The sequence below is a fragment of the Primulina huaijiensis genome, chromosome 12 (assembly GCF_012295235.1).
Source record: "Primulina huaijiensis isolate GDHJ02 chromosome 12, ASM1229523v2, whole genome shotgun sequence".
NCBI classification, from domain to species: Eukaryota; Viridiplantae; Streptophyta; class Magnoliopsida; order Lamiales; family Gesneriaceae; genus Primulina; species Primulina huaijiensis.
The window spans coordinates 3536387-3563455 of NC_133317.1; the positions used below are offsets into that span (position 1 = coordinate 3536387).

The window sequence follows — 27069 nt, forward strand, 5'->3', positions numbered from 1 at the left end:
TTTGTAGTAAATAAAGACAACAACTTGATTGAGGCTAGTTTGTTATTTGTCAAAAATTTATGTGAGAAGATCTTACTGATCGTATTTTGTGATACAGATATTTTATTTGGGTTATTCATGAAAAAGTATTACTTTTTATTGTGAATATCGGTAGAGTTGACCAGTCTCACAGATAAATATTCGTGATACCGTCTCACAAAAGACCTACTTTTATTATTTTTAAAATAAAATGGTATGTAATCAATATTTTGTATGTATTTATTAGTTATTAATATTGAGATATCTCAATACATATTCGTGATAACAATAAACTTACTCTTATTATTTTTATTAAAATAACATGATATGTGATCAATATTTTGTATGTATTTATTAGTTATTAATATTGAGATATCTNTTTATTATTTTTAAAATAAAATGGTATGTAATCAATATTTTGTATGTATTTATTAGTTATTAATATTGAGATATCTCAACACATATCTAATATTTCAACCTCATTTTAATATAAACCTCATTTTAGGACCTCCGGATAGCTGAATTTACACGGCTATGAATTTGCCACGTTAAAAAATAAATAAAAAAAAAAGGAGAGAAAAGACTTAGTGGGCTTTCTCATGTCATTTAGGCCCGATAAGACGCTGTGTTTCTCTCTCTCAATGTGTGTTATCCACTCCTGGGTATGTGTGTGTGTGTGTGGGTTGCTTGGGAATTTTCCACTCCATCCAGTGTTATTATTGTTCACAAAATATGGCTAGTTCGTCTCTTTCAGCTTACGGTGGCTCCATTTCGATTTCTTCTCCAGATGTGAAGAGGAATCGATGGGAGAATGAGACTGTGCTTCAATCATCTCTATTTTTCAATTCACCCCTTAAAGCATCCACTACTGCACAGTTCCTAAACAACCAACTCACGCTGTCCGTATCTTCTACTCCACGCCCTCTCACCATAATTTCCATGGCCCCCCCTAAACCTGGTGGGAAACCCAAAAAAGGTATTGCCTGTTGATTCAAAATAAATTTATCGAATTATACCTTCTTCTTTTTTGTTTTATTGTTAATTCGTTGGCAATTTTGTTTTTCCAACTGGGTAGTGGTTGGGGTGGTCAAATTGGCCCTGGAGGCGGGAAAGGCGACCCCGGCTCCGCCCGTGGGTCCAGCTTTGGGTTCAAAGGGTGTTAACATAGCAGCTTTCTGTAAGGATTACAATGCTCGTACTGCTGATAAAGCCGGTTACGTCATTCCTGTCGAAATTACGGTCTACGATGTGAGCACTTTTCCCTTTCAAATGCAATTCTTTATACTCTTTCTCGTCTGCGGAAAGCCAAATTGTTTTAGTACGGTCGTTGGTTTTATTCATGTCAAATCATTTGAGTAGTAAATAGAGAATGAAAAGAGGCCGTCATTAAGCCAAGCAGTCGTGCCTTTTATGTTAAATTAGAAGAAACAAGGAGATACAGCAAGCAATCGGTCGATGTATTAAAAGATTACTTCACTGATTCATTTGTTCAGTTATGAGAATGGTAAGAAGAGAGTTATTGTAAACTACCCTGCAAACACAGCTTTCCGGTGTTATACTATAACCGCAGATTTTTATTTTACGTTGAGAGATTGAACGGCACAGATATTAAACCAAGCAATTACAGATTTGATGTGAAATCAGAAATTGGACAGATGCTGATACACCAAACAGTGATGAGTTTCTGGTGTCCATGCTATCGTAATGGGTTTGATTCATGTTAAATGATTAGATTATCAAGCAGATGGAAGAGAGGAATAGATTTGGGCCAAGCAATTATGAGATATAATCCATTAACGAATGGCCAAAAACTAGAACTACTGTTACTTTTTCTTAATTTTGAACTATATAGATAGCCGGTTTTATATAGGTATAATTGCACATGTGGAATATCAAAGCAACGGAGGAAATCTTCAATAGATTGCAACAATAAATACATGGACAACGATTTTATTATATCAATAGCAACTTTGATTCTGGACGATTTGTCACAGGATAGGAGCTTTACTTTTATCCTGAAGACTCCACCTGCTTCTGTTTTATTGCTCAAAGCTGCTGGTATACTCTTGCCTTCTATTTTTCATGAAGTCTGTATATATGTATTTGAATTTTTTCTTCACGCATCAATTAATTTTACTCCAAAATCTGGCAGTTTCTTACATTACATTGAAGTAAATTATCTCATGGGGACAAGTGAGCAAAGAATTGAACTCGGTTTCCATCACCTTTTCCTTTCTAACAAATTACAATCTTGGTCACTATTATGGAAAATGAAGATAATATTACAAACGTACTCTTATCTATATTTTCCTTTGGCATCAAATAGAGAAAAATGTTTTCATTGACATTCTCTTAATCATGATAAAATGAGGTATAAATATAATGGATTTGATGTTCTACTTGTTCTTCATCTTGCGCAACATGGCAGTGCATATCTCATAGTTTTGTATATTGACTTGGTAAACTCAGTACGTTCATTGTTCTGTTTCTTCTTGTTTCCCCTGCGCCCTTTAAATAGAAGAATCAATGACATTAGTCTTAAATATATATCTTTACAGACTGAAAATCGTCAGTGTTCTATGGAAAGACAAAAACCAGGTGAATTAATGGTATAGGTTATGGACATTCTATCACCGGGGGCACTCACTGTAGCCAAAATTTTTGCTTTGCAATTACACTAGATCAGGTTCAAAACTATCAACAAAATACAATGTGTATTAGAAATGTACTTTGGAAACACGTTTTATGTACACACGCTTATGCTGAGTTGTTGTCTTTCTTTTTCCTTTTGCTATATACACATATTAGGAGATATGTTTTAGTTAAGAGAACAGGTTCATTGAGTGTGAGCTGGTGTAATCCTTCTTCCGCATTGCGGTTACGGTTATGGAGAATTCCCTTCTGCAAGTTCTCTACATTTCTGAAAATGTGTGACTCGATATATTTGATGCAATGCTAATACATTCGTGTTACATTAGTTCCTCGTATTTTTTAAAATTTCCACTGTGGGGGCTCATGGGATATAATTGATGCAATCTGCCCGTGTATTCATGTTCATACTATCATGTGTTACTTGGAATGTATATACCCAGGCTTAGAGAAAGGTTCCAAGGACCCAAAGCAGACGAAAGTCGGGAAAATCACAATCGAGCAGCTGCAAACAATCGCACAAGAAAAGTTGCCGGACCTGAATTGTATGACTATCGAGTCGGCGATGAGAATTATAGCAGGCACTGCTGCTAATATGGGAATCGACATCGACCCTCCGATTCTTGAACCAAAAGTGAAGCAACTTGTGTAGTTGGTCTCAATTATTTGATTTTTTTGTAGCAATCTTTCTTAAGATAATACAGTTCTAATGGCTCCAGATTTTCCTTTTGTCCATCATGGCTACAAGATTTTTATGATTAAGTAATATTAAATTAAAATTTTTATAATATTTTTGGTTTATGCTACTTTTTCATTATCAAGTAATAATATTTCACGGATATTTTTTTTTTCATAAAACATCTCATTATGTAACAAAAGAAGCTAATTAGATATTAATTTTTCCTTCTGAAGTCATTGTCTTACTAAAATATAAAGTTAAACCACGAGTGATTATTTCTGGGTCTAATATGACTAATGGAGCTGAACTTTTTAAAACTGGGTTCTTAAACAAAGAACTGATCATAAGTGAGAATTATTTTTTATGCATAAAAAAAATGAAGCCATGATGTTTCCGAAATATAAATTCGATTATATTTTATTTTTTTAGTGTTAAACCAAAATTATTTTGTTAATTTATGCTTATTTTAATTGAAATCTAAAACCTCACAGAATATTGATTCAATTTCTAAAAAACAATTTTAATAGTATTATAATAACTTATTTATCAAACACGATTCACTTTTTGTCAATTTCAAATATTAATTATTTTTTTAATCAAATTCTGCAAAAATATAATATTCTGCACATACTTTGAAATCCGTTATTGAAAAAAATATTTTTTTCCTAAAGCAAACAGGTTCACAACTCATGAGTGGCGAAAGCAAACGGAGCGTACAGGAATCATCAACCCAAAAGGTTTTTGCCAAGGTACCCTAGTCATTCTTATCCATTCATCGATGCATGTGAGCGATTCTCCACTTTTTACATTTATATTTTTCTTTCACCGTAAAATATGCGAGATCCCGAGTCTGCTAGTTCGTGAGTCGCCTTTGAATTTAGTAATTTCTGTTCATTTGTTCGTTTGTTTGTGTATTTTCACATGGTAATTATTGTTGTAACAATGTTAGCTTTTTAAGAAAAGTTTCATTGAAGGGCATGTGTATTTCGTGGAAACGACTCGGCCCTTTTTGTTGTTTAGCACGCACACGTCACGAAACACATTAGAGTGATTATTCATGATTCGAATATGGTAATGGGATTTTCTTTTATGCGATTCTTATCCCGTGTTCTTCTATCTCCGTCCTAATTATTGGTTTGAGGTACTTTAATTAATCATGATTTTTTGCTTTGGATGCCTTATTTTCTGTTTGCTGGATTACCTGGAGGTGTTCCTGAAATTTGCCTTCAATTTGTGGATCATGTTTGATGTTCGAATTTATATTTAGGCGTGTCTAATCTTCCATTGGATGTGTTGCTTTATGAATTCTTGTCTCTTGTGTTTACTGGAATTTTAACCTTTATCATAAGTTGAGTGAAAGGTTTCTGCTTGAAGTTCGTGTGGTTGTTTGATGCGATAGGAACTAATACTGACTATGACATCTGGGTTTGACCCGAATTAATCATACTGGCATCTTATGAATTACTGGATTGATATTTCATACTTGATGTGGTAATTTTAAATTTCCTATCAGGACTGGTTCTTGTTATTACATTTATAAAATATTTTTTCAGGCAAATTATTATGTGGATATTATTTTCTCCGACTTCTTGTAGATTCTCTCGTGAAAATTGGTATTGTATACTGGTTGCACAATGGGGCTAGCTGACTCAAGATAAACGAATATTCGAGTCTTTGGAAAAAAATTTTCTGCAAATTCGTTTTGATAAAATAAGATGAACATGTGATGATTTTTGTGCTATATGCATTTAGATGGATACACGAAGTTCAGAACATGGGCATGTTATAGAGGTTTGCACGGATGTGAGAGCTACAGAGAGGGGTTCTACAGGGACCAAGGCTTGTGGGGGAGCAGCATGCGGTTTTTCTGATGCTCAGAGCAGTTCTAAAGATGCCCAAGAGCGTTCAGCATCCATGAGGAAACTCTTGATTGCGGTTGCTTTGTGCATCGTTTTTATGAGTGTTGAAGTTGTTGGAGGTATCAAAGCCAATAGCCTTGCGATATTGACTGATGCAGCACATTTGCTGTCAGATGTTGCTGCTTTTGCGATTTCTTTGTTTTCACTATGGGCGGGAGGATGGGAAGCTACTCCACGCCAGTCTTACGGGTTTTTCAGAATAGAGATACTGGGGGCACTGGTCTCAATTCAGATGATATGGCTTCTTGCCGGGATCCTTGTCTATGAAGCCATTTTTCGTCTCATGCATGAAACAGGTGAAGTACAAGGATTTCTGATGTTTTTGGTCTCTGCTTTTGGGTTATTAGTCAATGTTATCATGGCTATCTTGCTGGGCCATGATCATGGCCATGGTCACGGACACGGCAATGGTCACAATCACGGGCATGGTTCGGGGCACGGCCATGAACATCATGAGCATGACGATCATGATCATGGCTCAGAGGATACTCATGTGCACCACCATGGAGTCAGTGTTACCTACCATGACTCAAGACACTCCAAACATGATGAGCGTCACCACACACATGATGGGGACTCTACAGAACCTTTGCTCAAGAATTCTGATGGAGGTGAAAATGAGTCGAAAGATAGATATGAGAAGAAGAAGAAGCAACGGAATATAAACATTCAGGGAGCTTACCTTCATGTACTTGGAGATTCCATACAAAGTATTGGGGTTATGATTGGTGGAGCTATCATATGGTATAAACCAGAGTGGAAAATTATTGATCTTATTTGTACCCTCATCTTTTCCATTATCGTGCTGGGAACCACTATTAGGATGCTACGCAACATTCTTGAGGTTCTTATGGAAAGCACTCCTAGAGAGATTGATGCAACAAGGCTCGAAAAGGGTCTCTGTGATATGGAAGAAGTCGTGGCAATTCATGAATTGCATATCTGGGCGATCACTGTAGGAAAAGTTTTATTAGCTTGCCATGTTAAGGTCAAGCCAGAAGCTGATGCTGACATGGTGTTGGACAAAGTAATCGACTATATCAAGAGGGAATACAACATCAGTCACGTAACAATTCAAATAGAGAGAGAATAGAGCCCCATAAGTCCTGTTTGTGCTGTTGCTGTGTCAAAGTCATTTGAGGTTGGAATGCGGCGATTGTTTTAATCTGTAAAATACTATTCTAGCAACCAAGTAATACCATATATTGGGCGATTCTTTTAGCTTTCTTGGATCGATTTAGTTTGGGGTAACATGAGACCTCAAGTATTCCTACCTCTTTCTTAGCTTTGGATGAATTTTATCAAGTTTATGGTGAACAAGGAAAGGTGGTGATGTTTTTTTTTAATAAAAAACCATGAAAGAATGTATCACAAATACTAATATACTAAGGAAAAACGAAGGGGGAAGTTGTATCTAGGGGTGTTATATCGTACCGTATTGAAAATCTTATTCTTTATATCGTATCGAAATTACGTTATAAGAAAATTCATACCGATACCGTACATGTAACTAGCTTATCGATTATACCGAAATTGAACGATATACCGAGATTTCGGTACGATATCGGTATATATCGTTTTATACCGAAAAAAACCTTACATTTGAATTTTTTTAATTTATTGTTTTAAAATATTATATATTTTAAAATTTTTGTATATTTTTTCGATATTTCGTTATTATGATATATAAGAAATTTTCAAATTGCATACCGTTACCGTACCGAAAAATTCGATATTGTTATCGTACCGAAATCTTCGGTATACCGAAAATTCGATAAATTCTACATTTTTTCGATATGGTAATCGCGGTATACCGAAAATTCGGTATTTTTTCTAACCTCTAGTTATATCCCATCAAGAACATGAACATCAGGATGTTTGATAAGTACGAGTTCCATATGAGAAACTATAATCTAATGATGATCGATTTTTTAAGATTTGAGAATAATCAAAATAGTTTTGACTCGTATTACAAAGTTCAAAATTATATCTATCTTCGTTTTATCGTCGAATTAAAGGCAGTAATGCGATGAAAACTTAAAATTTAAGGTTTTAACCTAATTTTAACTTTCTTAAAAACTATATAATTGCATAATAAAGTTCAGGTATTTGAGCCTAATTAACCTTAACAAAAACTATATAAAAACAAGTGATTTATTATTCCCAACAGTGGTTCAGTGGTCTCCTATTTTTTTTGGCGGGAAAGAGGAGACGGAGAAGGCGGCTGAATGAGCTCGTCGGTGGCGGAGGAGGTGGAGGTTCCGGACTTGGTGTGTGAACTGGACTGCGTTCAAGGCGTTGTCGATGCCCTCACCTCGATCCGCTGGAAACGCCATCAAGTATGGTTTCATTTCATAAACCTTCCCAATTTTCTTTGTGACAACTTTGGATCTTAATTGATTATTCTGTTATTAGGATGCTGTTGTGGAGTTATCGGAACACGGGATAGTCATAATCGTCGAGGAAACTGCTTGTCTTCAAGCTAAGGTTTATCTACAACGCGAGGTATTCACATGTAATTTTTTATTTATTTTTCTGATAATCAGAGTTTTAATTCTTTTGCAGAAGTTTATTGAGAGAATTGCTTTCGATGTGTTCAGTTTTTGGAGTTTTATTCTGTAGCTATTTGTTAAATATGATTACGGGGCTCACGGGAGGCCACGATTTGGGGTGGGCTTAGGCCTCTTTGTTGACTGTCTCAACACATTTTCTGTTCCTGGACGCTCTAACATTCTTGAAATCCGTTATCCGGGGTCTGATATGCAACTTTTGCTCCGGTAATTTCTTAATGCATTTTCAACTTTATGCTCACACCAGAATAAATTTTCATGGAAAAGTTTTGGGCCGGAAAATGCATGAAAAAATTGTCTGTGGAGGTTGATGAATGTATGTGCACCATGAACCATGTGTTTAGAGTTGGGTGTCTTGCAAGCTGCTTTCTTGCTTGGGATTATCTTGCCTCGAGGAATGGGACTTCATCATCAATGTTGATGTCCAAAAAGGATCGCTAGAAATTGGTTGAACTTTACTAAAATTTAATGTTAATTGTTGAAAACATTGGAAAACAAGAAGTTTGGTTGCTGGTGAATTTCAACTAGATGGAATGAAAAATGGAGAAAACTAGAGAGATGATCAAAGGAAGTAAAAAATGAAATATAACTCGTATAATGAGGATGATTTTCCTGCAATGCATGGGGGAAATACAACCACAAGATCGAAATTAGTGGGCAATAGATAAAGAGCTAAGATTAAAAATAAATTCCCAGTCGATCCCTGAATAATAATATGACTATAAGGCATAAGCTTTTTGGTTGATCTTAATTTGAGGTTGGACATTTTCTAATAATTTAAAGCCGTAAAGTTTCTCTGTGCTGCATCAGTTAGAAAGTGTTAATTCGTAAAACATACCTGAATTTTCATTGCCATTGAACTTGATTTGTATTTAAGTTAAAATTGCAATGACAAATTGACTCATTATTTGATCTTTCCGCTTCCCTTGTGTTAGATCTGTTGATTCTTCTAATGCTTGCATTTATGCGGAGTTGAGGACAAGGATTCCAGAGACAATATCGTGGGACTATAATTTTGAGACTGCTGGAAACACTCCTACGAGTTTCACGGTTAAAGTATTCTTAGTACATTATGCAATAATCAAGTTACTTTAAAAAGGTTAAAAACTGTCTTAAAGTTAAATACTCTCTATAACTAAAATGAGTGCAGAACTCTTGATCTATGATAAGCTTAATGTATTTTTCACATAGAATAAGGAGATGATTTCCTATGGTCGTGAAATGGGCTTGAAAATTTGCGGTTTCTTGATAAGATTATATATCCTTTTTTTTTTAAAAAAAAAATTTAATCAAAGTAGGATGTGCATGAAATCCTATATACATATTTTTATATTTGTGGTTTGATAGTCTGCAGCTCTGAAGGAAGCTATCGATGATCTTGAATGGCCTGGATCAAGCATTCAGATAAATTTACAGCCATCTCCTCCATCTGTTGTCTTCAGAGGTGAAGGTCATGGGGACCTGCAGGTAATCCCTAAATCCATTGCAAACCAAAAAATTGCTTCTAGAGCCCTTTATATAAAATATTTGTCCCTTATCATGCAGATAGACTTCAACTACTATGCTCATATGGATCTTTTAATCGCCTTTAGTTGTGAACAGCAAATATCTCACAGGTTCTTCTCATTTACCATTCTCTCTTGGAAAAATATTCTTTTGAAAGTGTTTACATTGGTCGTCATGATGTTATGCAACATCACCTACAATATGACGAGTAATGTGACAAAGTTGTGCTGCCTACTGGTTGGCACCTTAACTTGTTTTGGACAGGTACAAGTACAAATTCCTTCGTGCAACGACTTCTAACATCCCAAGCAGTGTAATTCGGGATAATCGAGGGAGCAAGTTTACAATTGGGAGAGGTGGGATGTTGAAAGTTCAACACCTTGTTTCGGTTGCAAAGCCCAGCGTTTCGCATCCTCACATTGATTCTACTGGATATCAACAACCAAACCGTATTGCTTACATTGAATTTTTCGTCAAGCCTGAGATAGAGGAAGATAACGATAATGATTCTTAAGAACAATTCGCGTCGAAATTTTGTCGCGAATGACGTGCTGTAAATTTATTTCTGACTACTATAATATATATCATGTGTATGACCTCTTGCTATGCATATTTTGTGTCATGAGATAGACCATTTGAACCAAAAAAAACAGTGAGGGGAATGAGATTTGATTTGTTGAGTGTACTTCCTAACGTTTTAAACTTTATAATCATGCTGTTTAAAAACCATGGGAATTGAGTTCTTATTTGTTAAATGTACTTTAAATATGATTTAATGGTAATGGCCAATGGGTATTTTTATAATATATAACTCACGATGTTCAAGATAGCACAAGTTATGAAGTAAACATTTTCAAATTTTAAAACGAGTTATTTGTGAAGTTGTATCAATCAAATTCCATTTGATTTGTGCTATTAAAGTCGACATAATTTTGTTTTTTATTTTCGTGTTGGGATCAACAAAATAATTTTATAATGATTAGTCTTATATTATGTTGACGGGTGGCTTTCCTGGATGCGTCCATTCTTCGAGAAGGGGACGATGGGTGATTGGTCATGATCCACCCACACATGCTGCACATGGTAGACATCTTGGAAAATGAATTGTGCTTATAAAAATCTCCGGCTTGAATGACCATTGTGCCATGGAATATTCATTTGAGCTCGAATTTGATCCGTCGGGACCAGAAATGAGATATGAAATGTCACAGTGGTTTTAATTTTGAGTCGTAGACACACATGTATGCTTGCACCTCCTATAAAATTTAAAAAAGTAAAAATCTCTGTATATAAAATTAATTACATTTAGAACCTTGTGTTTTGAAATATCAGACATAAAACTCATCACTAATATTGTTAAGTGTAAGGTATAAAATACGATGATGTAATCCAACTGCATGCAAATCTAGGAAAAATAAAAAATGATTAATTAAATTGTTTTAATTGCATGAATTAAATATGGTGTACATGATTACATGTTTAAAAGGTAGTTTTGTATTAGAATGCAAAAAACTGTGTATTTTTAAAGATTATTCGAGACGTAATCGAGGAACGGAGACCGGAGACCATAGTCCATACAAGGAAAAATATTTTTATTAAATGATTATTTTTAATTATTTAATATATGGTATATTTTAATATGTATTTTCGAAAATGAGTTATTTTGAGGTGTTTTTACGCGCCGAGTGGTATTTTAAACTGACAATCAATTTTTGACGAAAATGAGGACTTTTTGGAGGTTCGGTTAATATTTAAGAAGCAACCTAAAAAAATATTTTAATTACTATCTAATGGGTCTATTATACTAGGTTATTGGGCCTAACATGTTACCATAGTATTTTATATGAAATAATCAAGCTTCCAAGCTCTTTTATTCCACTCAAACACACGCACACATCACTAGAAACCCTAGGACTCTCCATCAGCAACAAAACCACATACACACGGTTTTTGGGAGAGCAACTCACCTAAATTTGAAGGAGAATTCAGCAAGCTTCTTCCCCCGCCTCTCTGCCAACGTTCCTCGTACCACAAGTCGTTTTTCGTGCGTGGTAAACGCAAAGGCACGCCTTAATCTTCCTTCACTAATCTTTCACACCATATTATATGTTTTGACACATGATTGCATGAAAAACATGATACACTTTGTATATTTTCGTTTTTATGGCATATATATTAGCCTACTACTGTTTGGAGTATATTTTGTCTCTACTGCTTGAATTGCACTCGCAAGTCGCAACAAGTTTGTTTTGCTCTAAAAATTAGCCAACAAATATTCATAACTAATACAAGGTCACCTACACAAATTCGCGTTTATAAGCACAAATGATATATCACTTAAAATTATTGTCAGCCATAGTGATTCTTCTAATTGAGGATGGGTTTTCATTGTCTAGAGATAAAAGTGTTTTTACCTTTAATTTTGCAATAAAACAGTGAAATCAAGAAGTTATTTTAAATACATGATATCTTTATTTGTGAATATATAATATAAAATGTAAATGGAATATTCGGTGCAAATTGAGACAAACAAGAAAGCGATTTCTCCGCTTGGAATCTTTTTCATTGTCATGTCAACCCAAAAGTTTTAACCACATCCATGAAAATAGTTTATTCTTAAAATGTCAGACATTATTAGTGCATTAAATCACATTGAACAACACTTTGGTCCCCACTTTCCAAAAGTAACGAGAGAAATGTTAGGCGCTATGTCTTTTTTTTTTAAAAAAAAAGATTTATTTATCGAGTTTTCTCTTATATACACATACACAGAGATATTCTTGCTTTGTACATGGTGTTATTTATAACACAATTATGGCAAAAAATTTTGTGAGACGGTCTCACGGGGTCGTATTTTGTGAGACGGATCTCTTATTTAAAAAGTATTACTTTTTATACTAAGAGTATTACTTTTTATTGTGAATATCAGTAGGGTTGACCAGTCTCACAGATAAAGATTCGTGAGATCGTCTCGCAAGAAACCTACTCCAATATTATAGCGTTGGTCATGCCAAAAAAAAAAAACCCATTTTTGGTACACAAGTTACTGATAAAATTGACGAATACTACACGAACTGTTATAAATAACTCAATTGGTGTATGATTCAGCTAAAAATTCAAGTTTACTCTTAACTTAAATTATTTTATATTAATATGATATTTTTTTCTAAAAAATTAATCAATAAAATAATATTGAAAATAAAAAACATTTAAATTGTGTAAATAAAATTGAATATATATTTATTTATTGTAAAATAACAACAAAGATGAATGATTGAATAACGAGAATTACAGATAATGATTGTTGATGTTATGAATGTGTTAGAATGAAGATGTTAATATAATCTACATATGTCATTTAGATCTCATGCTTTTTATGAGGTGGTGGTCGATGGATGTTATAACACCCATCAATGTGGACACTCACACGTGTATAGTCTCTTGGGCATGAAAATAAATAATTTGACCAAAATAACCTTCATATTTGATATAACACCCACCAACGTGGACCTCCTTGTTTGTTAAAGGACAAATTAAACTCATACAAGTGTGGTCTTTTGGGTACGACAATAAATATTTTGACCAAACTAAACTTCATACTAGATAAGATTTACACCTGACCAAAATAAAATGAAACAATTATTTACCACATGACAATATTATACAATATATTGAAATTTTAACTTAGAAATTTTATTTATTATTTAAATGTTTTTTCATTGAAAAGGGCCTCAACTTTTTCTTGTATTTTAATTGGTTACAAATTATATATAAAAAATAAAAGAAATATTATGTATCATGAATAAAATGTTGCTAAAGGAATACCACTTATAAACTAAAATTCAATAGATTAAATGTTTAATATATACAAAGTGTAAAGCATTTTCCTGAATAAAAAAATATAAAATCAAGGACTTGTTTGAGAGAGCGAGGAACTAATTTGTACCAACTGAATACACATGAATTTGGAGGAGCGATTGGCTGCCACGTGGTCATCGACAACAGTTAGGTAACGACAATTACATTACCCTTAACCATAGTTAACTACAATGGACAAATATTTCTAGCTCGCTCAGTGCCTTATTGTTTTCATTAACCTTTTGATAATTCCGACCTTTTCTCTCCTCACATTTCTGTGTTTCAGGTAAAGAATCTGCCCCTGCATAAAGATATAATCTTTTGTGGGTTGTATTGGAATATATTCTTCCATATTTATAGGGTAACAAGTATTTCCAAATAATAAACAAGCAGAAGGGTGTTGAAAAAATAATCTTTCCTTGATGCCACTGGAGAGCTAGCAAATGGGAATCTGATCTGGGATATATATATTTTGTGGGGAATCTTTGGTGTTTTTAAGGTGACTTTTCGTACTGTCTTGAAAGTAAACGCTTCTTTACCACTGATCGGTTGCTGCTTCGATTTGCTTTTGTATATTTTCAATTTTCTTTAAGATTATTGCCACTTTCATGACCACTTGTAGCAGAACTTCATGCTTTTTTATTGCTTTCGCTGGGTTTTCGAGCTTGCTCATGGTCCCTTCAGTCGACAAGTTGTCACTCGCTCTCCACATTTTAAGAAGTACCCTTCTTTATTGATGGAAGATGGGCTGATTGATGCCTAATTGTCAAAGTTGCCGCATTTAACAGACAGATTTGCCGCGGATATTTCAAATGCTGCGTGAATTTTTTTTCATTTTGATGCCTGGTTTTTGTTTACGATCTTGTTGATGTTGAGCTTGTTTATTGTAATTCTTACTCAGTTGATTTAGATTTATGTGCAACTGTTTGAAGGTTTAATTTTTGAGGTGTAAGTTTTTTATTTCTTTATCTGCTAATTTTTTTCATGAATAGGATTAAATCATCTATTCTGCATTTAGATTTTTTTTTCAATTTTTTTGTGGGTTTGTTTAGTTCTACGAATCAATATTTCTCCCTCTTTTCTTTTATATATGGTTTTGTTTGTAGAGTTCAGATTTGATCAAATAATTAAAAGTGGAGAGTGTTCGAACTAACAATTCGAGGAGGTCTATTTACGATACATACTCTTCAAGAAATGGTTTCAAGGTCATTCTCAAATTTATTGGATCTTAATTCGGGTGGTTCACCGAGCTTCAGCCGTGGGGCAAAAAAATTGTCCCGAGTTGCAACTGTAGCAGGAGTGTTATCTGAGCTAGAAGATGAAAGTGGGAGTGTTGGATCAGATGTTCCCTCATCTATATCTCAAGATCGGGTGATTATTGTCGGAAACCAACTCCCACTTCGTGCACATCGCAGGGAGTCGGATGGTGATGACGCATGGAACTTTAGTTGGGACGAGGATTCTCTTCTTTTACAACTAAAAGATGGGCTCGGAGAAGATGTGGAAGTAATTTTCGTGGGTTGTCTGAAAGAAGAAATTGATCCTAGCGAACAAGAAGATGTTGCTCAAACTTTACTCGAAACATTCAAATGTGTCCCGGCCTTCATCCCGCTCGAACTTTTCAGTAAATTCTACCATGGATTCTGCAAACAGCACCTCTGGCCTTTATTTCACTACATGCTTCCTCTATCTCCAGATCTTGGGGGCAGGTTCGACCGTTCCCTGTGGCAAGCTTACGTCTCTGTAAACAAAATATTCGCAGACAAAGTAATGGAAGTGATCTCTCCAGATGATGATTTTGTGTGGATACATGATTACCATTTAATGGTATTGCCGACATTTCTCAGAAAGAGGTTTAATAGGGTGAAGCTTGGGTATTTCCTCCACAGTCCATTCCCATCATCGGAGATATATAGAACTCTACCTGTAAGAATTGAACTTCTACGAGCACTATTGAACTCTGACCTTATCGGATTCCACACGTTCGATTATGCGAGACATTTCCTTTCTTGTTGTAGTAGGATGCTGGGGGTATCATACCAATCTAAACGTGGTTATATAGGGCTCGAGTACTATGGCCGTACAGTCAGTATTAAAATACTTCCGGTTGGGATACATATGCGCCAACTTTGCTCAGTGCTAGCTCTTCAAGAAACCGAGTCTAAGGTAGCAGAATTACGTGATAAATTTAAGGGTCGGACTGTTCTTCTCGGAGTTGATGACATGGACATATTTAAAGGAATTAGCCTGAAGCTTCTGGCCTTTGAACAATTGCTTAACCAACATCCTGATAAAAGAGGAAAGGTTGTGTTGGTTCAAATTGCAAATCCTGCTAGAGGCCGTGGGAAAGATGTGCAGGAGGTTCAGTCAGAAACTTATGCGACTGTTACAAGAATTAATGAGGGTTTTGGAGAACCAGGATATGAGCCAGTGGTTTTGATCAATACCTCACTTCATTTCTATGAGCGTATAGCGTATTATGTTATTTCCGAGTGTTGTCTTGTCACAGCAGTGAGAGATGGAATGAACTTAATACCATATGAGTACATTGTATGCAGACAAGGAACTGACAAGCTAGATGAAGTATTGGGCTTGAATCCATCAGTGCCAAAGAAAAGCATGCTGGTTGTTTCTGAATTCGTCGGATGCTCCCCATCCCTTAGTGGTGCTATTCGAGTTAATCCATGGAACATAGATTCTGTGGCAGAAGCTATGGATTCTGCCTTGATATTCCCTGAGCAAGAAAAACAAATGCGGCACGATAAGCACTATAAGTATGTAAGTAGCCATGATGTTGCATATTGGGCTCATAGCTTTATGCAAGATCTTGAAAGAGCATGTCAGGACCATGTAAGGAGGAGGTGCTGGGGTATCGGGTTTGGTTTAGGATTTCGCGTGATTGCCTTGGACCCAAGTTTCGGAAAGCTGTCCGTTGAACAAATTGTATCAGCATATAAGAGGACCAAGAGCCGTGCAGTTCTTTTGGACTATGACGGCACAATGACGGTGCAGAGTGCTGTTGATATAAATCCAAGCATCGAGTCTATTCAAATCTTGAATAATTTGTGCAAAGACCCAAAAAACGTGGTTTTTGTTGTCAGTGGGAAGAAGAAAGAGATCTTAACGCGATGGTTTGTTCCCTGTGAAAACCTGGGCGTCAGCGCTGAGAACGGCTATCTAGTGAGGTAAAAAATTGTTATGTTTTGTCTGAAAGGGAATTTTTCTTGTGTTTCAATTCAAATCTGCGGGCATATTTTAAGATAAAGAATATAGATGCTATAGAAACTTTACACCTGAAAACTCAAAATTATTTCCTTTTCAGGCCAAATCGCAATGCAGAATGGGAGACTTGTGTTGCTGTTCCTGATTTCTACTGGAAGCAGATTGCTGAACCGGTGATGCAGTTATATACAGAAACAACTGATGGTTCTTTTATTGAACCAAGAGAGAGCGCGCTTGTCTGGAACTACCAACTTGCGGACCCAGATTTTGGGTCATGTCAAGCTAAGGAGCTTCTTGATCATCTAGAAAGTGTTCTGGCAAACGAACCTGTTTCAGTGAAGAGTGGCCAACATATTGTCGAAGTAAAGCCACAGGTTAGAGTACAGGCAGTTGTAATGTCTTTTTAGCATTCGTTAGTATTTCCTTATAAACTTTATGCAAATTCGAGAAACCTTGGCATATTTGTTGAAACATGGGATACATTCACTTCTATACATGCAAGGTGCCCAAAAGATTTTCCCACCTAGATGGATCCAGGATGTTAAATGTGATAATTTTATCCCTTTTACCACGATGGGTAAGAGTGAACCGGGTAAGAGTGAACCGTGGTTCAACAAGTAGAGTCCATAGCCAAGTACATTTAATAAGAAAGAGTGATGTTTTAAACGAGCATTGCTATTTTGAATGGGGGCGCAATGCAGAAATAATGAACCTGGCTTTGCACTTACTTCAAGCAGAACATATATTACGATTCTCCTTAGACCTCATTTTCCTCCATTAATTCCCTATTTATGTTCCATCGATCCAAATCCCATTTTATTTCCGGTTCCTTATGATGTTTTTTCTCCATCAGGGCGTGAACAAAGGCCTAGTAGCTGATCGAATGCTCACAACAATGCGACAAAGGGAAGTGCTTCCTGATTTTGTGCTTTGCATAGGAGATGACCGGTCTGATGAGGAAATGTTCGAGGTGATAACGAGTGCCATGGCTGATGCATCTCTTTCTCCGGTTGCTGAAGTTTTCGCATGCACTGTCGGACAAAAGCCGAGCAAGGCCAAGTATTACTTAGACGACACTGCTGAGATCTTGAGAATGCTTCAAGGCCTTGCAGATGCTTCTGAGCAATCTGCTAAAAACTTATCTGTTAGCTAGTTGTCTGTTGAGATCGAAGAATTCTTTGTGAATGGAACGTTTTTCATTGAGATGTTCAAACTTTATGTTAGTTTAGTCTGCTGCTGTAAATTGGAGTTGTAGTGGTGTATTTTGCTTGAAAGAATTTGTAATTTTTACAGTGTAAATGATGCATAATAACTACCAGCACCTAATATGAACATTGTGTGTGCGCAATTAATTATATATACGTCATATATTTATATATGGTAAAAACTTGTGTGAGACAGTCTCATGAGTCGTATTTTGTGAGACATATCTTTATTTGGGTTATCCATGAAAAAACATTACTTTTTATGTTAAGAGTATTACTTTTTATTATGAATATCGATAGGATTGACCCGTCTCACGGATTTCACATGAGGCTCACTCTTTATGTATATAATTAAACTAATCATATAATAATCTCAATTATTTTTTTTAAAAAAAGATTATTTACATTTTATGATTTTCGTTTTATTTTTGCTCTTCAGAAAAAGGTAAAGCACAAAATTATTTGATATAAATATTATTTATTTTTATAAAAAATAAAAATTAGTAAATTGAGTAAACAACAAAATTTTCAATAATAACTATAAATTGATGACATACAATTCAATCTTCAATTATTTGATTTTTTATTCATGTTTTATTTGGGATTTTCATATATTATTTTTTGAAAACCAAAATATATTAACATAATTTTCCTAATCGGAAATATTATTAATTTAAAATAATTATTTATCACATCTTTTATTTATGATAAATAATCAAATTTAAAAGTCTAAATAATGTTATGAATGAACAATATTAATTGATAAGGGGGGGAAAAACCCAAATAAACATGAGATTGATAGAATATTAATATATCAAAGAGTAAACACAATCTTAAGGTGCAGTTTGAAAACATGAAGAACCTTTAAAGTGCACGAAAGGCTCCTGCTCTAGGGGCCGAGTCATGCATTGTTCATCTAGGGGCCAAGTCTTGACTCGCATTGAGCCGCGAGGACTTGACCTCGTTGAGCCCGGGGACATTGGGGACTTAAGATAACTGTGACTATGGAACACTATGCGTGCCAAAACCTTATCAATTCGGCTCATTCGACACTGTGTATCACAATTCACAACACGGTTGACAAAGGAACACTATACATAACCACTTCAACATGAAATAAATAAAACGATACAACAAAAGAGAATGCTAGTACCCACTTAAACGATACAACACGAGAGAATACTCTCTTTTTCACATGATCTAATAACATAACAATTTTTTTACCATTGATGCTCAACGATATGTCCTTCCAAGTTTCCAGCCAATGTTAGAAAGTTCTAAACATCTCTTGTAGTTCTCATCAAATGGTACTTACTCATCAGTCATCAGGGATTCCCAAGGTCGAGTTGATTGGAGGAAACAATCCAGTGTATCTCAACTGTACCATCAAGATTCGCTTTTGTTTCCCAATAATGTGGGAGTGACTGTTATTACCCCGATGACGAACATGATGGCTATAGACTGGATGTCATAGAGATCACCAACTGATTGCAACTCACCTAGGGTAATTCCAGCCTACACAAGCCCAGATGGTTACTAATCTGTATGTGCTAGCTTCAATAACCAAATTCAGATTTAAAAGATACGCATCTCGGCCAGTGGTGTGACAATTAACCTATGCTCTACGTTATTGTTACCAAGTTTTTGCCTTTGCATCTCTTACACTTCTACGCTATGTTGGATTCATGATTTTCTGGAGGAAAGTGAAAAGGAGATGCAAAATCAATGAAGTTTGATTGTCATGTACTTCTTGGCAAGCAAAAACAACCTCCATATATATGGATATATTGAACTATAAAAGTGAAACAAAAGTATATATTGGAAAATATTTGTACAAGAATTTGATTCATATTTTCCTTTATCTTGAAGCAAAAGAACATGGTTTCCTTGGAATTTTTAGTTATTAATTCAAGATCCTAACACAGCAAGAGTGTTTGTCATATGGAATCTAAGATCCAGAAGAATCTCAAATTCATTATTTTCTCATCAATATCCCATCATCTTGGCGATCAAATATGGCTATTTCTTATAAAGACAAAAATATAATTATCATGCAAGAATGTTAATATGTCCATCCAGCAACACTTCCAATAATAGAGATATGACTAAAAGCATCCAACTGAACAAGAGTAATAAAGCGAGAAGTGATACCCGAACAGTAACGAATGCTGCAGGGATGAGCCCAATGGAGGTAGCCAAGAAGAATATATGATATGGGACATCCACAATTGGAGAAGCAAAATTTATAAATGTATTCGGAAGCGTAGGGGTCACTCTAAGGAAAAGCATGTAGTTGAGCAACCGTCGACGCCTTTTAGCAACCTGTGCATGAAAAACCTTATTTATTTTAATAGATGTTACGAAGGAAAATATAACTCGGGTCAGTCGAAAGTCACCTGGGACTGGAAAAAAGTTAATTTGTCAGGCCAAAGAGAGAAGACAAGTGGTCGGCCAACTAATTTAGATAAAAAGTAGCAAGAAGATGCACCGGCAGTTGCTGCAAACACAACAAGAACTACACCTTTGACAACCCCGAAAAGTGCACCAGCAAGTAAGGACATAAAAACTGTTCCTGGAATCATAAAGGTCTGCATAAAAATGTAGACCAGATTGTACCCCACAAGAACCTGTAAGGTGTAGTCCCTTGTATAACTCTCCAGGTCATCCCTTCGGGAAAGAAGTAAAATTAATAAGTATCACACAGATCAGGGGTGTTATCCTTAAAAAAAATTAAGGGTATTATTTCAGCAAAAAAAATTTACAAACTTACCAAAATTACAAAATAGGACAAAAAGCAAAAAAATATAACAAGAAATTAAATATGGCTGAAAAAGATTAGACAACACAAATTACTAGACTGACTCTTGAACAGGACGCATATTCCAGTGCATGTGCTGCCTACCCAATTTGTTCTGTGTATATGGGTATGCAGGAGCTACACAATTTGCTCAATTAACCAAGACTCAAGCAAATACAGAACAAGTTAACAAACATCCGATGAGAATCATCACAACATGACATAAAAATAAGCCAGAAGTTGAAATTGAAGCACGACAGAGAAATAGAAAATTGATGAAGATGATTTTAAATTCTTAGTGATTGAAATTCAAATGAAATGTTATACAAAACCTTTTGCAGTTCACTGACACTCAAATTTCCAGAGTAACATGGTTGGAGTATATAAATAAAAATGACACAAAATTTTATTTTGCAAGGGGCTGATAGCCATGCTTCATGATGCAATTACCAAGCTATATTCCTTGACAACATTTACCAATGTCCTTGCAAGTTTAATCCTTTATACAGTTAGTGAGTGACTACGACAAAAATACATCCCTGTGATCCATTTCTCACAAAAAGTGGATCTCAACAACATTATTTCAAACTCAAATGCATGCAAGTGATTTCTTTGTTTTTTTTATTTGACTTCGCTAATTTGACATAAGGAAAAGTAAACCTCTAGCACAAAATGAAGCAAAATTCTTTTAAAAATTAATGTTCATCACGTAAACAAAGTGGAAGAAACTTCCAAGAAAACCAGTAATTTTTATTCCACGAGTACATTTTTGTTCGAAGTTCGAACTACCAACATGACAATGAGAAATTGCGTAAATTAGTCTCACACTGAAAATCTTGTGACCACACAAAGTTACCATCAAGTTTCGGATGAAACCGAATAGACAGAAAGCATCAGCATGCATCTGTAAATCAAAATGGTAACTTCGCCAATAAGTTGAAGCGGAAGACCACAAGATTAGAAATCAAAGTATATACTGCAAAACCTAATTAAAAAAAACAGAAAAGCCTCTTTTCAGATAATCTAACCTGATCTCAGATTCCCAAATGCTTATTTCCACAATCCAGAACAGATAAATAACCAATCTATTTTACAATTATACCAGCATAACTAATTATAAGATCTAGACATCAACAACAGTAATGAATAAAAAATATCCCGATAAATAAGAAAGAAAAAAGCAGCAACCAAAAATTCTGAGAACCTGAGGATCTGGAGGTCTTGGAGAGTACGAGGGAGCTTAAGAAAGCTGTAATCAGATGCAGGCAACGTCAAGTAAAGCCCCAATAGCCCCACCACAAACCCCAACACGACGCCGCTCACCGCCATCACCTCCCACACCGTCAGCGGGAACTTCCCAGATCTCGTTTCATTTCTCTCCCTGATTACATCACTGCCATTCCCAGATTTCGACAATGACACCGTCGTTTCCGATTCAGCTTCCATTTTCTCGAACTCAAAAATTAAAATCAATCGAAAATAAAGCTCGGGCCTCGCCTTTTCTTATCTGGGTTGTTGGAAAGTATTGTCTTTAGAAATAAGAAGTAGAAGACAATACATTCAAGCATACATGCATGTACGGGTAACACAAATTCTGCGAATTTTTTCAATTATCGAAAATTTTTGTTCAGATTCGATGAAGAGGTGGAGAGGACGAGTGCTTTCTTCTTCTTTGCTTTGGAGACACTCTCCCACCCTTTATTCTTTCCATAAAATCTCAGGCGTGAGTTAAATGTGAGTTATTGTGTGTTGTCCATATATAGGGACTGGACGAGAGACGTGCTGACAAATCAAGCAACAAAACACACACACACACACAGACCGATTTCATCTCAAAATCTAATCTTTACCGCTTAAGACAATGGTTGATAAAAATTTGATTCAAATCCAGTGAATATCTTTCGTTGAGATATTTTAGGTATTATATTTGAGAGATTTGATATGCTGCACACCTACCGTACACACCTATGTGATGATCGATGAGGTGTCAGTCACCCATTAGATGTGATGAAATATAGAAAAATTGTGTATTCAATGTGTGAGCGACACCTCATCGGTGCTCACATAGATGTTCACGGTAAGTGTGCAGCATATCAAATCGATTATATTTGATTGATTAAAAATTTAAGAGCTTGATTTAATGATACTGATTATAATTAATGGGAAATTTATAAATTATTGAAATTTTTGTAAAAAGAAAAGAATCATTGAAAAAGAGTTGAGAATGATGGGAAATGAGTTACGTGATAGGAAACCAATAATAATGACAGGGTATTGCGAAATCTAGGAGAAACACTGACCGTCTGTCGTATTGCAGATAATGTATTTCTCCTTCCATAAGAGTAGAATGACCCCCTTGCTCTACGATTTTCCTATCTTGCAACAATCTATGCCACAACAACTGTAGTCCTGTTCTTCATTATCTGTCCAAATCATGTCAAACCACATGTTCCAATTCGACGTCAAGGGCACTAGTAACTTCATCCAAGATCAAGATTTAAGGGTCTTTCAAAATAGCTCTTGCAATGGCTACTCTTTGTTTCTGGCCACGGGAGAGTTGAACGCCTCGTTCCCCAACTCTAGTCGAGTATCCCTCAGGAAGTGCGCTGATGAATTTATGCGCGTCCACAAGTTTTGCTGACTCGATCACCTCGTCCTCTGATGCTCCCTCTTTGCCATAAACAATGTTCTCGTAAGTGGACGTGGCGAAGAGGGCTGGTTCTTGTTGCTCCAAGCCGATGTGTTTCCTCAATGACTTGAGTTTTAGTGTCTTGATGTCTTTCCCTGTATGTGTGGCCAAGAGGATCATGATCATTAAAAGTGAACTAATATACTTCTAATATAAACTAGACTTGAGTTTTAAGTACTCATGACTATCTACAAATTAAGTTGATTTACCATCAATCAAGATTTTTCCTGACTTGGGATCGTAGAACCTCTGAATGAGTGCGATCACAGAACTTTTCCCGGATCCACTTTGCCCAATTAAGTGCCATGCTTTTCCAGAGTGCATCGTTAGGTTAAAGTCCTTGAAGATTATAATATTTTGCCTCGAGGGGTAGTTAACTCGACGTCATGGAGCTCAATAGTACCATCCACCACACGAACCTCTTCTCCAACATCATTTACAATCTTCGTCTTTCTACTGTAGCACGTCCTGTACGACAGCTATAATATCAGCATTCCTAATAGTCAACAGGCGATGTGCCACCACGACTGATACGATTAGGGGAGTTGAAGAGCATACCAACAGCACAAGGATGAAAAGTTTTCTTAGGAAGTTAGTGGACTATGTAACCACTTAAAAATAGTCAATAGAAAAAAGAAATAAGTCAATGCATAGAATATAAGAAACATGTGTGGAGTTAGCAGCACAATATAAATGCATAAACACCCATGTACGCAGGGGGAAATTCAGAAATAAAAATTCTCAAATTCTTCCACTTCTGTAATTCTTCTCTCAATCTTCTAGTTTCTTAGGAGAGCAGCATCTCGAACAACATTCCTATAAACGACTGTCGTCCCTCCGACCATCACATAGTCAAGAGCCTCCTGCACGCTCTTTTCTGAATCAGCATCAAGTGAGCTACTAGCTTCATCCAACAACAAGACTGACGGATTTTATACTATGGCACGCGCTATTGCAATTCTTTGTTTTTGTCCACCAGATAGTTGTACTCCTCGCTCGTGACCTAAATATCATCTTTGAATTTTATAGTAAAGCATAACCAATCAATGGCCTAAAAAAAGTTTGAATTACCGAAAGGAGTGCCTGTGTTTGAAATCTATCAGGAAGGTTGTTGATGAACTTAATGGCATCTGCAAGATTTGCTTTAGTTGTGATCTCTTCGTGGGTAGCATCGTTTTTCCCATAGAGAAAATTGTCTCTTATCGTTGTGGCAAAAAGAGCAGGTTCTTGATTTACCAAATCAATCTGCTGCCTTAACCACTTTAAATCCAACTCCCTAACATCATTTCCATCCAATAGTATGTTTCCTTGTAGGGGCTCATAGAAGCGTTATCAGAGATATGACTGCTTTTACCCAATCCGCTTTCTCCCACGAGGGCTACAATCTTTCCTGATGGAAAATCCAAACAAAGTTTGTCGAAATCAGCACATCGAGCCTGGAAGGATAGCTGACTGTGACATCCTTGAATTGGTTGTGGTCTTCTACTTTGTGCAGTTTCCTTCCATTCTTGGAGCTGCTTTTACTCATTGTGTTTCTCTCAATCATCTGGAAAATAGAATATGCTGCAGTCTTGGCTGAATGAACGATGTGAGGTGCTGCTTGCCCAAATGATCTGAATATTAATACATAAGATTTTAATTTTCTTGAATGATTATGATACAACATAGCTTAACCATAAATGATCACGAAAGAAAAAATGTCTGATACGTAATTCTGTTTTCTCATTTCATAAATTTTTCAGTAGTATCATATCAGGCATTGAGCGTGTACGAGAATATTGTGGAATTAGCTAATAAATTGGAAGGATTATCCCCCCTAACCAAGTTCGTAATCTTTTTCTTATAACTAAATATCAAACAAATCCAAAATCTTACAAGCCAGCTATAACAACATTGTCATAGTGGTGAAAGACTCTCCTCCATGGGCGATATTTTTATGAACCACCGTGCTTGTCAACCAAATGAGTAGCGACCACGACAGGAATAGGACACAATGCCAACTGCCTGAAAAATTGGCCGATTGCCTGAAAAATTGCATCAAAATGAAGCAAACGCAGGATCCACATACTCATTATAGGGACTTATTTCACATGTATCTTATCCTAGGACATTAACATGTGTGTCATGCAAGTTAATTAACCAAGACTATATTATTTAGCAGTAAGTGGTGCATGGAGTTATGCCAACCCGTATTTTAAAGTCTATGACGGACAAAGGTATATGATCAATACTCCCATGTACCAACATGATAATTCAACAGTGATACAAAAGGTTGAATTGTATAATTTGTTGTATATCTCCCACATATCCCAAGACTCTGTTAATTTGTTATATTTACATACCTCTTCAGAGATTTCTCCAGCTTTGGCATAAGATTTTCGGGCACTAGCAATAAGGCCAGTTGCAACATAAGCATAGAGTCCAGCAAACGCAGTCATTGGCACTAACAGATGAAATAATGCAAGAAGTTCCCCACCTGCAAATATTATCTAAATCTCCCGATACGACCAAGATACATATATATGTTGTTAGGCCACCTGCTATCATGAGCTCTAACTTTTGACAAGAGGTCTCAATAATAAGGTGACCTTATTTTATGTCCTTGCAAGGACGGTTGTACCATGGCCTGTGTAGCATCTAGAACACATTAGTCATTTTTCTACGAACTCAATTTATCATTTTAAACATCTTATAAATGATTTTAAACTTTTATTTTTAGACAATACAAGACCACTAAATAATCACATATATGTTTTTGAAGGAAAAAAAGAGAAGTCAAGGAATTTGAGGAAAAGTAGAATGCATGGACACAACGAGAACGACGTAATCTCCCAAAATTGTCATCATGCATGCAACAAGAAACAGATGACATCACAACAGATGACGTCAGGCCCCCGATTATTTTTTTATTTTTTTTTATTCATCTTTAATGATTTAATTAGTGCATTCCTTAATTATTCTGTAGAATGGAAGATATATTTATTAGTCTTTGTTAACTACATAATTAATAAGGGGGAAAAAAAAGCATGTTCTTCTCTGAAAACTATTTAAAATTATTTTCAAAATATTATGCATGATTCTAAATGCATTTTCCCCCGCTAAACATGTCATGATATGGAAGAAGAGTGTGTATGCATATGCATACCATGCCAGCTTGATGAGAAGCCTCTTTGGGAAAAGGTAAGCCAGTCCGATGAAATCGGTCACCTTCCCAAAGAAAATTAAGAAGATGGGGACAGAAGCACCATGGACACATGCACCGATCGATCCCACGAAACATCATCAAGTAATCGTACCCATCTGCAAATGCGAATAGTTCCAAGAATGGAAGTTTCTGCTTCTTCTTCCAGCTCGTTATTTCGTGTTTGCTGCAGGACTCGTCCAATGTTGGCGAAGAATGTTTATCATGGGTCATTTCTAAATCCATTTTCTTTTATCTTTGGGATTATGTGTGTGGGTGTGTGTTTGTGTTGGATTCACGGTATCGAATGATATTTATTACACACAATTTCATTAATTTAATGCAATTGACCTTATAAACTGAATAGAGTTGAGGGCTAATTATGTTAGTATTTATTTATTAAGAGGGTAAGGGAAAGGGTGACGCATATATCCATCCTTCATATTATTTAAAAAAAATGTAAAATCAATTGTGAAATAAATTTATTCGTAAATTGTGTGCTTGGTTTGAGTTATTTGAAGTCGTTGATTTCAAATCCATTTTACTTGAATGAATTTATTTTAAGTGAATGCTTGGTCTCGACTCCCACTGGTTAAGTACTTTCCATCTAACAGGCTAGCTGCCTGTTCCGCCCCTCAGTCTTGGACATTTTGGCATAGGTTGGAGCCCCTTCATAAAATCGAAGAGCCGGTCCTCTTCCGTCATATCAAAAATGTCCCGGAAGAACCACGAAAGAAGGCCTTCACATACTCGTGTATGGGACCTGTTTGCTGCAG

At 35.7% G+C, this 27069-nt stretch overlaps 5 protein-coding genes and 1 pseudogene across 13 annotated transcripts; 4 read left to right on the forward strand and 2 right to left on the reverse strand.

Moving 5' to 3' along the window:
* The first annotated feature begins 622 nt into the window (after nucleotides 1-622).
* Nucleotides 623-3468, forward strand: LOC140990407 (large ribosomal subunit protein uL11c). The gene is made up of 4 exons (XM_073460084.1): nucleotides 623-994; nucleotides 1094-1266; nucleotides 2013-2076; nucleotides 3111-3468. Exons 1-4 carry the CDS (start codon nucleotides 751-753, stop codon nucleotides 3317-3319), a joined length of 690 nt encoding a protein of 229 aa, XP_073316185.1. The 5' UTR covers nucleotides 623-750; the 3' UTR covers nucleotides 3320-3468.
* Nucleotides 3469-4012: 544 nt separating this feature from the next.
* On the forward strand, nucleotides 4013-6538 carry LOC140990252 (metal tolerance protein A2-like). Of its 5 annotated transcripts, none has more exons than XM_073459852.1 (2): nucleotides 4013-4095; nucleotides 5099-6538. In XM_073459852.1, the coding sequence occupies exons 1-2, from the start codon at nucleotides 4036-4038 to the stop codon at nucleotides 6356-6358; spliced, it is 1320 nt and encodes a 439-aa protein (XP_073315953.1). In that variant the 5' UTR covers nucleotides 4013-4035; the 3' UTR covers nucleotides 6359-6538. The 5 variants fall into 5 exon arrangements, with proteins under 5 accessions (XP_073315953.1, XP_073315955.1, XP_073315954.1 ...); XM_073459854.1 differs by lacking the exon at nucleotides 4013-4095 and adding an exon at nucleotides 4109-4487; XM_073459853.1 differs by lacking the exon at nucleotides 4013-4095 and adding an exon at nucleotides 4109-4417.
* An 873-nt stretch (nucleotides 6539-7411) lies between these two features.
* Nucleotides 7412-10037, forward strand: LOC140989242 (uncharacterized). Of its 3 annotated transcripts, none has more exons than XM_073458400.1 (7): nucleotides 7412-7604; nucleotides 7681-7770; nucleotides 7888-8042; nucleotides 8771-8885; nucleotides 9183-9302; nucleotides 9381-9451; nucleotides 9606-10034. In XM_073458400.1, the coding sequence occupies exons 1-7, from the start codon at nucleotides 7494-7496 to the stop codon at nucleotides 9853-9855; spliced, it is 912 nt and encodes a 303-aa protein (XP_073314501.1). In that variant the 5' UTR covers nucleotides 7412-7493; the 3' UTR covers nucleotides 9856-10034. The 3 variants fall into 3 exon arrangements, with proteins under 3 accessions (XP_073314501.1, XP_073314500.1, XP_073314502.1); XM_073458399.1 differs by having other exon boundaries at nucleotides 7415-7604; nucleotides 8771-8891; nucleotides 9606-10033; XM_073458401.1 differs by lacking the exon at nucleotides 7412-7604 and having other exon boundaries at nucleotides 7866-8042; nucleotides 8771-8891; nucleotides 9606-10037.
* Nucleotides 10038-13427: 3390 nt separating this feature from the next.
* Nucleotides 13428-17753, forward strand: LOC140989793 (alpha,alpha-trehalose-phosphate synthase [UDP-forming] 5-like). 3 transcript variants are annotated; one of them, XM_073459198.1, is made up of 4 exons: nucleotides 13428-13722; nucleotides 14362-16384; nucleotides 16522-16795; nucleotides 17275-17753. In XM_073459198.1, the coding sequence occupies exons 2-4, from the start codon at nucleotides 14394-14396 to the stop codon at nucleotides 17572-17574; spliced, it is 2565 nt and encodes an 854-aa protein (XP_073315299.1). In that variant the 5' UTR covers nucleotides 13428-13722; nucleotides 14362-14393; the 3' UTR covers nucleotides 17575-17753. The 3 variants fall into 3 exon arrangements, with proteins under 3 accessions (XP_073315299.1, XP_073315297.1, XP_073315298.1); XM_073459196.1 differs by having other exon boundaries at nucleotides 13428-13698; nucleotides 14306-16384; XM_073459197.1 differs by having other exon boundaries at nucleotides 13428-13698.
* A 950-nt stretch (nucleotides 17754-18703) lies between these two features.
* On the reverse strand, nucleotides 18704-22175 carry LOC140989794 (uncharacterized membrane protein At4g09580-like). The gene is made up of 4 exons (XM_073459200.1): nucleotides 21628-22175; nucleotides 20023-20293; nucleotides 19778-19948; nucleotides 18704-19141 (listed from the first exon to the last, which is right to left on the reverse strand). Exons 1-4 carry the CDS (start codon nucleotides 21867-21869, stop codon nucleotides 19013-19015), a joined length of 813 nt encoding a protein of 270 aa, XP_073315301.1. The 5' UTR covers nucleotides 21870-22175; the 3' UTR covers nucleotides 18704-19012.
* A 501-nt stretch (nucleotides 22176-22676) lies between these two features.
* Nucleotides 22677-26527, reverse strand: LOC140990120 (ABC transporter B family member 2-like; annotated as a pseudogene).
* Between the last annotated feature and the right edge of the window lie 542 nt (nucleotides 26528-27069).